Source organism: Atta colombica, unplaced genomic scaffold, assembly GCF_001594045.1.
Source record: "Atta colombica isolate Treedump-2 unplaced genomic scaffold, Acol1.0 scaffold236, whole genome shotgun sequence".
In the NCBI taxonomy this organism is placed as follows: domain Eukaryota; kingdom Metazoa; phylum Arthropoda; class Insecta; order Hymenoptera; family Formicidae; genus Atta; species Atta colombica.
The window spans coordinates 410,732-421,938 of NW_017259334.1; the positions used below are offsets into that span (position 1 = coordinate 410,732).

General features: G+C 34.2%; 2 protein-coding genes across 2 annotated transcripts in view; one reads left to right on the plus strand and one right to left on the minus strand.

Annotated features, from left to right (window-relative positions):
* The window catches only part of LOC108688627 (transient-receptor-potential-like protein), a 10,447-nt gene extending 5,742 nt beyond the window's left edge, over positions 1 to 4,705 (plus strand). Inside the window, exons 8-17 of the mRNA XM_018194967.1 lie at positions 168 to 452; positions 802 to 992; positions 1,353 to 1,435; positions 1,578 to 1,699; positions 1,772 to 1,959; positions 2,339 to 2,529; positions 2,637 to 2,836; positions 2,914 to 3,210; positions 3,570 to 3,690; positions 4,055 to 4,705. Coding sequence (XP_018050456.1) covers positions 168 to 452; positions 802 to 992; positions 1,353 to 1,435; positions 1,578 to 1,699; positions 1,772 to 1,959; positions 2,339 to 2,529; positions 2,637 to 2,836; positions 2,914 to 3,210; positions 3,570 to 3,690; positions 4,055 to 4,680 — 2,304 coding nt within the window. The 3' untranslated portion in view covers positions 4,681 to 4,705. The remainder of the gene's footprint in view (positions 1 to 167; positions 453 to 801; positions 993 to 1,352; positions 1,436 to 1,577; positions 1,700 to 1,771; positions 1,960 to 2,338; positions 2,530 to 2,636; positions 2,837 to 2,913; positions 3,211 to 3,569; positions 3,691 to 4,054) is intronic.
* A 246-nt stretch (positions 4,706 to 4,951) lies between these two features.
* On the minus strand, positions 4,952 to 10,769 carry LOC108688628 (coatomer subunit beta). Its single transcript, XM_018194968.1, has 9 exons — positions 10,668 to 10,769; positions 10,073 to 10,489; positions 8,259 to 8,592; positions 7,889 to 8,177; positions 7,462 to 7,802; positions 7,126 to 7,387; positions 5,982 to 6,788; positions 5,651 to 5,886; positions 4,952 to 5,569 (listed from the first exon to the last, which is right to left on the minus strand). The coding sequence occupies exons 2-9, from the start codon at positions 10,438 to 10,440 to the stop codon at positions 5,339 to 5,341; spliced, it is 2,868 nt and encodes a 955-aa protein (XP_018050457.1). The 5' UTR covers positions 10,441 to 10,489; positions 10,668 to 10,769; the 3' UTR covers positions 4,952 to 5,338.
* Positions 10,770 to 11,207: the final 438 nt, after the last annotated feature.

Here is an 11,207-nt window from a genome sequence, read left to right on the forward strand (position 1 = left end):
TATATATATATATATATATACACACATTCAAAATGTTGGCTCTTATAAGTAGTTGTAATTCTTTGATTTAAATTTTTAAATCAAATACTTTAACAAAATCGTACTTTCTGTCTAACAATGTATATTTGTCTAACAATAGGCGTGACGCATGATTTAACAAATTTCAGGTTTATGTAAACGGTTTGAAGAGTTATTTGCGAGACATGTGGAACTTTATCGACTTTACCAGAAATACGCTCTATATGGCAATCGGCGTCCTTAGACTGGCAGCTTATCTTCAACAGCGTGCAGAGATACGAATGGACCCATCGGCCGCGCTAATATCAAGAGAAAATTGGAGCGATTTCGATCCGCAACTGATAGCGGAGGGTCTCTTTGCGGCTGCAAATGTCTTCAGTGCTTTAAAAATTGTTCATCTCTTCAGCATTAATCCACATCTAGGACCGCTTCAGGTATTGATAACAATACTATTTCACTCAATATCGATAGTGTTTTAGGAATCCTTTGAGGATGGGAAATTAATAAAGGAGTTAGTTTTAGAAAATGATAGACAAAGCAGATGTGAAAATATTTTTTCATATTTGATCTACCATTTTAAATTTCGAATTTTTTATTTCAGAAAGATCATCTAAAGCCATCAAATTTCATGAAAATTGAGCTAGTAATTTCTGAAATATAACAAGAGCAATTATAATTGCTGCCCATCCACAAAGGGTTACTCCTGATATTATAATATATAATTATTAATAAATTTTTTATATTGATACTTTATATCAACGAGACTTGCAATTTCTGTTTTAGATATCGTTAGGCAGAATGGTAATCGACATCGTGAAATTCTTTTTTATTTACACCTTAGTGTTATTCGCTTTCGCTTGCGGCTTGAATCAGTTGCTGTGGTACTTTGCGGAACTGGAGAGGCAGAAGTGTTACAGAGGAATATCGGATCCTTCATGGGATGCCGGCAGTGACGCCTGTTTAAGATGGAGAAGGTGAGAATAATCGAATTACTAAACGAAATGAGAGATATGTGTTCGAATCTTTCCTTTCAAATTAATCTTCGGCCTAATAATCATGAAAAAAATAATAGATTGTATCGTAAATTATTTATTAAAGCTACAATTTTTTGTCACATGTATACAATAAATATTTCGTTTTGTGCAGTATATTTCTAAAGCACGTTATCCTTGAAGAACAAAATGACTGTAATTTTGATTTTGATTTGAAAAAATGAAAATTTAATTTAATTTTCTAATGTATTGTTTTATTTATTTTAATGTATTTACTTCTTTTTAACATAATGTTACAAATGTTCCACAAATGTTTTAATTCCTCGTGCAAAATTTTTTCAGATTCAGTAATCTGTTCGAATCGTGTCAGAGTCTTTTCTGGGCCAGTTTCGGTATGATTGGCATCGAAAGCTTCGAACTTACCGGTACGTCCATGTGAAATTTAAAACTATATCTAAAAACAGTTATAAAAACAGTTATAAAAATGAACTTTTTCCTTAAAATTAATGCCTTGTCATCAATAAAAATATGTTATTATTTTTTAATCAGCAACGTTATTATTTTCAGGAATCAAGTCATATACTCGATTCTGGGGCTTGTTGATGTTTGGATCGTATTCCGTAATCAACGTGATTGTCCTGCTAAATCTATTGATAGCTATGATGAGTAACAGTTACGCTGTTATTGAGGTAAGGCTTCGACTAGAACGATATTTGTGATGTAAATTAATAATCTCGTCAACAGAAGCATTGTCGCAATAGGAACATTCCGACACGGAGTGGAAATTTGCGAGAACAAAGTTATGGATGAGTTACTTCGAGGACAGCGGAACTCTTCCGCCTCCTTTCAATATCTTCCCACCACCGAAATTGCTTTTCCGATTGTTCGGCCTGCAGAAGAAACGTATCGGTAGACATTGTAGTCAACGTCGACGTGCACACGAATATAAGTACTGTCTTTGAAATGTTTCATTCGAAAATAAAATAATAACATCATGTAAAAGTTTTAAACGTTCAGATGAAAATATTCCATAGAATTTTGTAGAATTTTTATGTCTCATTCCATGATTTTTGAAGAAAAATTATAAAATCTAAAGAAGTTCAAGATACTTATTCACAAATTTTCATAAATTTAAATATAGCAAATTTTTAAAAACATTATGAAATATTATGAAAGAATTGTTTTTTATTAGGTAACTTTACATAATTAATTTTCATAGTTAATGTTAAATATAACTCTTCAATATTTTAATTATTGTTGTTCTGCAGATAATAAGATATGATAGCATAATAATGGCGAGTTATATATGTTTTCCATCAATTATATAGATACGGTGCAGTCATGAGAGCTTTGATATGGCGCTACGTTGTGAATGCACACAGCGAACACGAAATGGAACCTGTCACCGAAGACGATGTTCACGAACTTAAGTCTGATTTATCATCGTGGAGATGTGAACTTCTGGACATCTTGCACAGAAATGGCATGGACATTGGTGACGTCGACATAAAGGAAAAGAGTAAGCATTTCAGCAAATAATAAACAAGATAAGCTTAACGCAAAATTTATGCTCATCAAAAATTATATTACAATTCATATTGACTGTCACTGTTCTTTTGAAACTAGCTATATTGGGTAAGAAGATGAAGGTATGGGAGAGAAGACTCATGAAAGACTTTCAAGTAGCAGGTCCTGTAAATCCAGCTGATGTCGATCTTCAAGAAGAGATAGCTCTTCAACAACCTGAAGACGAGAACAACGTTGAAAGATGGAAGAGAATCGCCAGATTAGCCGTATTAACTTCGGCTGAACATCGTTGGAATCAAGTATGATCTTTATTATTTCATTAAAAGACCGATGATAGTCGGTTAAACTTATAAGCTTCTCGTCGTAATTTTTTAAGGTGGTGAAACATGCAATTAAAAGCTCTCAAATCGGCAAAAGTTGCAGCAAAACGTCGCTACAGAATCAGCAGAGTTTAAAGAGAGCCATGGAGGAAGCAAAACGTTTGACGCAAAAGAGCCCACTACCGCCAGAAGTGCCGGTTGAATTGCCAGAAACTACTGCAGCGACGATATTACATGTGCTACACGAAATAGTTGACAGCGATAGCGGTGTTAAAACAGGACTTGAAAAAGACAGAACTCCAGAACCGATTAGAAACGGCATTGGTTCCCAACCGTTTGAATTAATTCTTCAGGTATTAAATTCAATAATTAACAGTATATGTAAAAACGTTCTGATGAACGTAAAATAATTTCTTAAGCACTTAATAATTTATTAATTTATTAGACAATTTAATAGGGATTCTAAATAATATAAAGATAAAACTTCATAAGAACGATTTCATCGATTTCAACGAGCTTAATACAGGTTTTAGCAGTCGCTTATTATTGCATATTTATTAAAAAGTTACTAACAAATAAAGTTAATATCTACTGGAGGTCATTCAAGGTCATGACCTTGATCTCATATGTCATTGTCATGATCATTAAAATCGATAAGATAATCGTCCTTAATATAAAATTTTATCCAAAAATGTTTTATACCATGTTTTAGGGCAAATCTACATCTTCGATCAATTTCGTTGACGAAAAAATGACGAAGGCTACTGCACCGTTATTACCACTTCGTACATCACCACCGCGAGTAATCAAAAGGAAGGCACCTACTCAACTCGGTATTCAATTACAATTATTTAACTTTCTTATATTTGAATATAAACTACATTATAAACTGTATTAACATTACTCATATTCATCATAAAAACAAAAGTTCAGTTTAGTTGAAAAATTGTATTCCCTTATAAAGTAATACTTAATATTTAATTTAATCATATAATATGCCAGCAAATATCAACTGAGGCATACATACATACATACATACATATACAACTGATACGTACATGTATAATAGTATAACTGTTACGTACTGTGTTATATCATAGTTATATTATTGAGTGAGAAATTATAACTAATAGCTATGTTGATGAGATTACTTTATTTATGGTACTTATTGCTAATACTATTCTGTTTTTTCTTTAGGCCAATTATCAACTTCTGTTCAATCCATGGCTACTCAAGCTTCGACATCAACAAGTGTTACTTCCGTTGTCCCTATGATATCTGTTACGACTGCTGCAACTTCCGCAATCGATACAGCACTTATGACTGCCGTGACTACTGCTACAATAATTACGCCTGTCACTATGAAGACTACAAATACTTATGCTAAGCCCATCACTATTACCACTACTGCTACTTCTACTAGTATTACTACTACTACTACTACTACTACTACTACTACTACTACTACTACTACTACTACTACTACTACTACTAGCATTACTACTGCTGCCAAACTTGTTGCTACTTCTGCCACTACTGCAAAATCCACTGTTGCTACCATCTCTGTTGCTACAAGAACTTCTTCTAGTTCTCCTATAGAAAATCAAAGCAAATCTGTTACCGCATCTATGGGTGTACCTCCAACCAATACTAAAGACGGAAATAGTTCGATCAGAGCACGGCCGAAAGTTTCACATAGTCCTAAACTTTCGATTATCCCGTCGTTAACAGTTACCTCAAGCTCAGATGATAATAAAGATGATGACCGAGAGAAACTTGTAAGCATTACATCGCATAATAAATCGAGAGGAGGATGGCTTTAAACCAAGAAGTAATCATTTCAAAAGAAACAGCAATAAGATTCTCACAATTACAGTTGATATAAAAATCCAACATCTTGTGTCAAAAATTTAGAAACATTATCCCACATTTTTCTCAAAATTTTGAAAGTCATAATGCGAGGAATTACTTCTAGAGAGGATTGTAAAAGCATTTTCATTAAATTATTTTATTTAAAAAGATACAGATATATTATAAACGTTCTTATATATTTGTCAATATTTGTATTTGTAAAGAGAAATAAAGAAACAGAACTTACATAGATAAAGCACTGTATATATTTATTCTCTCATCTATAAATACATCTATCCCTGTGTACGGCGCTACTAATTGCATGCTTATGACAAGTTCATAGATGTAATATAATTGTATAATAATTATATGATAATTAACATGGGCGTTAGCTTACTATAACTGCGATTCATATGAATAAATTCAATGTATTTCAATTGACAAATAATACGAGTCTAAAAGGATATCTATAAAAGATCAGGATGTTTATGTTGTCTAAATAACAATTTAAATGCCATAAATATGCAAAATTTATTTAATAATATTTAAATTCCATAAAAGTAGTTATCTGATTCGAAGACTCAACCGAAGACTCAACTCGTGCAGAGCATTTTGTCAAAATGATGCAATTCAAGCAACTTGCACGACTTTAGTCAGCGGATCCTTCTGCGCTGAATTAATCTTATCGCCTAAGGATAAAGCCATACCTTGGCTCTTGGCTCTGATACGAATATGGCCGACCACTGGCGCATCAGATTTGTTCAGAGGTTTCTCGATGGATAAATTCGCCAATGCATCCTCGCCGAATATCGATTTAGCATACATATTTGCAGCCATAAATCCACATTGTCCTGAAAGAGCCTGTAAAGAAAATAATAACAATTTTTTAAATAGCAATGCTATTTTAATACAAAATTAATCTAATAAAAAAATCAAATATACCTTTTCTGGCGTAAGACAACGCATATTTGTGGATTTCAATAAATGTGCAAGATACTCTCTCAAGTCAGATAGAGTTGTATTAACAGAAACTTTATTCTCCCATTCAAATTCGGCCCACATTTGGCGGAATTCCGTATCAGTGCACGTCGCAGGCACTATATAATCCATAATATCGATATGTATATCGTTAAGAACAACTACGCTTCTGTCAGAGCCTGCTCCTGATACATCATAAACTGCAAATAAAAAAGAATAACTATGTAACTTTTGTCTTTTGAAACAGACAACAATTTGTTGCAATTTTTCAATAGTACATAAATTTCACATTCACCAATATTTCCAAAAATAATTCCATTCTCTGTAGATGTGACTTTCACATTTGCCTTGATACTAGCAAAATCCCTAGGCGCAAGTACGACAGGTTGCGGTCTCTCCACTAACTTCAAATCGCCCAAAGTAGCCAATTCCAATGTACAATTCTGCAAAGTATCTTCCGTTTGATTGACTATCAGCACGTCTAGCACGATGTCATATTGATTAACATGCACCAAGGCCTCTGCATAAACTGGATCCGAGAAACCAGTGAGTTGAATGACTTTGCTCAAGGCACTCGGGGTCTCTCCGCTGGTGCCAGGTCGTCCTGCTACAGCCGCGCTGAGACTTTGCTCGAACATATCACCAGCTCCACCAGCCAGATCGGATCCTCGGCTCAATTGCAAGAATTGAATTGCGTCATCGACTTGGACAATACTGCCCGGTTTTTCTTTGGCCTTCTGATTTTGCGAGTCCTCTTCCGCCTTTGCAGTCAACATTCTACCGAGTGCATCGCGACATCCTTCAGTGAAGACCTTCTGTACGAGAGGTGTTGGACAAGCAAGAGATCTGAGGCACAAGGAAACTCTCTCCGCGTCGTCATGTGTCATTGCTTTGCAGGGAAGACCTGAACGGCCCAATTGCAATACACTGGACATTACAAACATTGCTTCTGCTTGCAATCTATTGCTTTTTTGGATGTTGGTTTCAAGTATCTTATAACGGAGAGCTAATTTTGCCAATGTGGTAGCCAAGGACGCACCAATAAAAAAATCGCCTTCCATCATATATTGCACTAATGCCGGTCGCTTTTCTTCCTTTTTCCCTATTAATTCAAACATATATAATAATACACAATGGATGCATTCCGTTTTATACTTATTTAAAATTGCATTCAAAATTAACATTATAAAACTTTAATGATAGGGCGCATTCAAGCCGGACAAAGCAATTAGTCTGCTTGCCGAACGATTGAATGTGATGTGATTAGATCTATAAGTGACAACCAATCATGTTCATTTGCTTGGCGAGCAGGCTAGCCGCTTTGTCAATTTAAATTCAAAATATTCAAATTTATTTTCTAAAAAAAATTTCATTTCTTGTAGCAAATGAAGTAGTTCGAATAGCAAATGAAGAAAATTTTAAAAATAAGAGTTACTTACGTGAAGATGCAGCACTGAAAGCACTTTGAGTCGCATAAGTACCATCAGATGTTACAAGTTGCGCAGGTGCAGCCTGCGAATTACCATCTTCGGACTTTTCGCCAGCTTGACGTTTGTTTTCTGCTTCGAGTAACGGCAACTCGCCTAATGCTGCTCGTACACGACTCATCACAGCTTCTATATCTTCTTTTGATGTGGCATATTCGCCGAGTATCCAAAGTGCAGCTCTGTGTACTTTTACGGATCGTATATGAGGGAATACCTAATTTATCAAAATCAAAATTAATTTTTGACAGCCAACCATATTTTTTTTATAATGAACTATTGCATACACACTTCCAACAATTTCTCGATAATCAATGGTCTGAGATTCTCGAATCTTTGAATAGCTTCACGAATAAATACAAGAAGATCCGTAGCTGCTGCTTCGTTGCTTTCCGATAGAAAATCGGTCAAAACCGGAATGACGGTAACAGCAACATCCGCGAATTTCATGGAACATGTATGGAGAGTTCGTATCAAGAGCTGACGATATCTGCCAGCATCCTCATGCTCTCCACCAGCTGTCCTAAGAACTTCCTTCTTCAAAAGCTGGACCATTTCTTCGATCGTACGAGTTGTAACCAAATCCATGGCTAGAGCTAAGGTTTTTGTCCTGACTTCCAAGGCTGGTGATCCTATTGAAAATAGATAATAATAACAATAATAATGTTATTAATAATATGTAAAAATTCCAAAAAATATCTTGTTATTAATATAATACCTAAAACGCGGAGTATATCCATTACAAGATCTTGTAGTACTCTTTCATATACAGGACTGTCTTTCATCGCAATTAGCCGATCCAGTACGATAAGTTTGACATTGTTGTCACTCTCCTTGACAACCAATTCGATGTAGCAAGAAGCCGCTGCTTTGATCGCGGTTGGCGCACTGGAAAGAGTCACCAACGTGCCGGCTGCTTCGTAACGTACAGCAGCGCTAGGTGAATTTAGCAAACTATAAATACATCTGATAAAACGTGCTCTTTCCGATGGATTTGCAAGACAAACCTAGAAGAGAAAAATTATATCAACAAACATCAATAATAGATATATGGACTCGTGCATTAGATATAACGCATTTATTTATACCTTATATATTAATTCAACAATGACCAACTGTAGTATATCACCAAAACTCGGCACTTGATCGAGACACGCAGCTAAATATGCAAGAGCTTTACTCTGATCAGCGTGCAGTAACATCAAGAATGCGTTTCTTCTACATGACATATCTTGTTCCCCTTCCAGATACTTTGCAATCAAGTCGGGAGCATCCGGTATGAGAAATTCAAAATTTCTGTATATAGTAAAAATAGCGAGCACTGCGTTACGTCTGACATAAGAGTGTCTGTGCTCCAGACAAGCGGTTATTGCCGGCATCAGTGGTTCTAGAAGTTCTGGTTCCTTTAATTTACACAAAAATCTGCAAATTTTCGTAACAAAAATACATACATTTTTGTGATATTATAAAGAAATATGAGTTCTTAAAAAGTCTCAATTTTTTGCTATCAGTTGCATTTTCTTTAAAAATTTTTCAAGTTCAATTGTATATTGTTAATCTGTGGTATAAGAGGCTGATTGAAAAAACAAATAAAATATTAATTTATTATTTCCAAATCTTGTTAGATTTAAACACACTGATATTTTTTTCAGAAAACAGTCTTTTCAACCGAAAAACCTCCTGTTTTCTTTTAATTCTAAATTTTTTGTAAATCTTTATATTATTAATATCATATACAGAAATTTTTAAATTTTCAACTATATAAAAAATTGCAATATACTTGAATTCTTAGTATAAATATATAGTACAATAATTAGCCTACATAAAAAACAAAACTTAACAATAAAATTGTAAAACCAAATTAACGCAAATCATTATACTATTTAAAAATTAAGAAGTCCCAGAATCACTAGTATCCCAAATTCATAAATTTTTACAGATTTTTATAGATTTTTAATATTTACAGATTTCCAGCATATTAAGAGTTCTTTAATAGATGCCTCTTGAGCATCAAAATTTAATTGTGATATTATTTCAGTACTTTAGCTGCGTTTTTAAGTCCGATAAAATTTTTACACACGGTTCAAAATGACTACAAATACGATATACATGCATGCACGCACATATATACACCAGGCCTGTCTAATTTGAGCTCCGGAGTGAAAAATAAAGCCATTGACGCAAAAAAATTCATTGTAGGTAAGATTTCGAGAACTGTAAAATGTTGATAAACATCACTCAGATGTGTATCAACACTTTACAGTCCCCAAAATCTTACACTGAATTTTTTTGCATCGATGGCTTTGCGTTTTGGCTCTGGAGTTCAAATTGGACATACCTGATATATACATATATAATACATGAATTCACAATGAATTATTTAAGCAGCAAAAATCCAGCTTTAACCGGTATGGCTGTTCCTTTCTTATTGGTTGTTCCCACATAAGTTCAATAAGATTCTTATTGTATTATATATAAATTTTACCGACAAAAAGATATCAAATTTAATTTAAATTCTGTTACATCTTATGTCAGCATTGATGATACATAATATGCTGACATAACATGAGAACAAAAAAAAATGTTGGCAAAACTATGCAAAGCTTGCTGATAGCAAATTAATGACTAAAATTTTGTTTGGTTTTTACTGATTATATAAACAGTTTTGCTAACAAATGAGTTTATTGCTGATATAGATGGTTTCAGATTTATCATCAAATATGAACAAGTTTCATGTCAACTTGATAACAATTTGCTATCAATTTATATATTGGGATAATACCAACACTGTTGTTAAGAGTTATAGAATTAGAATACTAGATCCATATGTTCCTGTTACAGGTTACTACTTATTATATACAATGATATCTATAACTTGACTCGCACTCGTTTATATTCTTACCTGAGAGTGGATCCTCTGACAAATTCATTGGGATGCTGCAAGTCTTTCCTATATGCATCACATACTAAGATCATTTCCTGTAATAGCTTGCCATCAGCAGAGGTTTTTGGCACAATCTCCCAGAATATCAATAGCAATTTCTTGATGGTATGATTCTGCAGAGGCAGAACAAACCTAATGATTGTCATTAGGAGTCCTGGCAATCGTTCACCACTTAAGATCATGTGAATCGTTTTCTTGAGCGCATCAATTTTCGTCTGGACACTACCCTTCTCAAGATCCTGCTTCAACTGGAGTTCATTGAGTGGTTCTGTGTCGGTAGGGATGTTTATCAGAGTGTAGCACGGTTGCTCGGTTATCGTGCTCATTTTCTTAGCTGTTTGTAACGTCGTACTAAGAAGTAAGTTATCTTATGATCTGCGAAAAAGATCAAAATTTTAATAACATTAATTTTTCCACAAATAATTCTATGCGTGAAGTAAAAGCGGATAAGTGTGAAGTTTAAGGTTATATATCTGCATCCTAGCACATTGTATGCATTATTCGAATCGAAACCTGATACGAGACGTTTACAAACAATAAATTAGGTACATACCTAAAATCAGAGCTGAGAAAAACGCGTACAAATAAGGGCCTGTCAAAGTTTACTGACATTTAGATTCATATAGAAGTAGAGAGAACCGATATACGTGTCATATCGTCATATGTACGGTGGAAGGGATAAGATAACATGGTGGCCACAGTTTAAGGCTAGTATTACATTTGTCGTACGAGAAAATATTTTAAATCTTGATTCAAGCTATTGATTGGCTGTAGAAAAGAGAAGTTGTCAGATTTCTCTATCCTATAGCCAATCAATGAATTTAAAAACTTTGTCGTACGACAAATATAATACTAGTCTAAAAGTGTACGTTCACATCTTGACAGTAAAATAGAAAAGCAGCAGCCAATCAGAACTCGCGCTGGAGGTAAGCAGTAAATAGAGTGGGTATAAAAAGAGTGCACCAATTAACCAGAAGTCGCCATTTCCAGCTTTTATTTATGACGCAATTCCTCCTTCATCCTAATCTCTTCTTTTTCTAATGTTGCCTTTTTCTAACAATTAAACTATAAATGGCGGAGCCAATCAACATTC

Coding starts and splice junctions, on each gene's coding strand:
- LOC108688628 (XM_018194968.1), bottom strand. CDS start 10,440: ATGAGCACGATAACCGAGCAACCGTGCTACACTCTGATAAACATCCCT. Junction 8,593..10,072: donor GTCAGAGGATCCACTCTCAG/GTAAGAATATAA, acceptor GAAAATTTGCAG/ATTTTTGTGTAAATTAAAGG. Junction 6,789..7,125: donor TTTCAGTGCTGCATCTTCAC/GTAAGTAACTCT, acceptor TTGAATTAATAG/GGAAAAAGGAAGAAAAGCGA.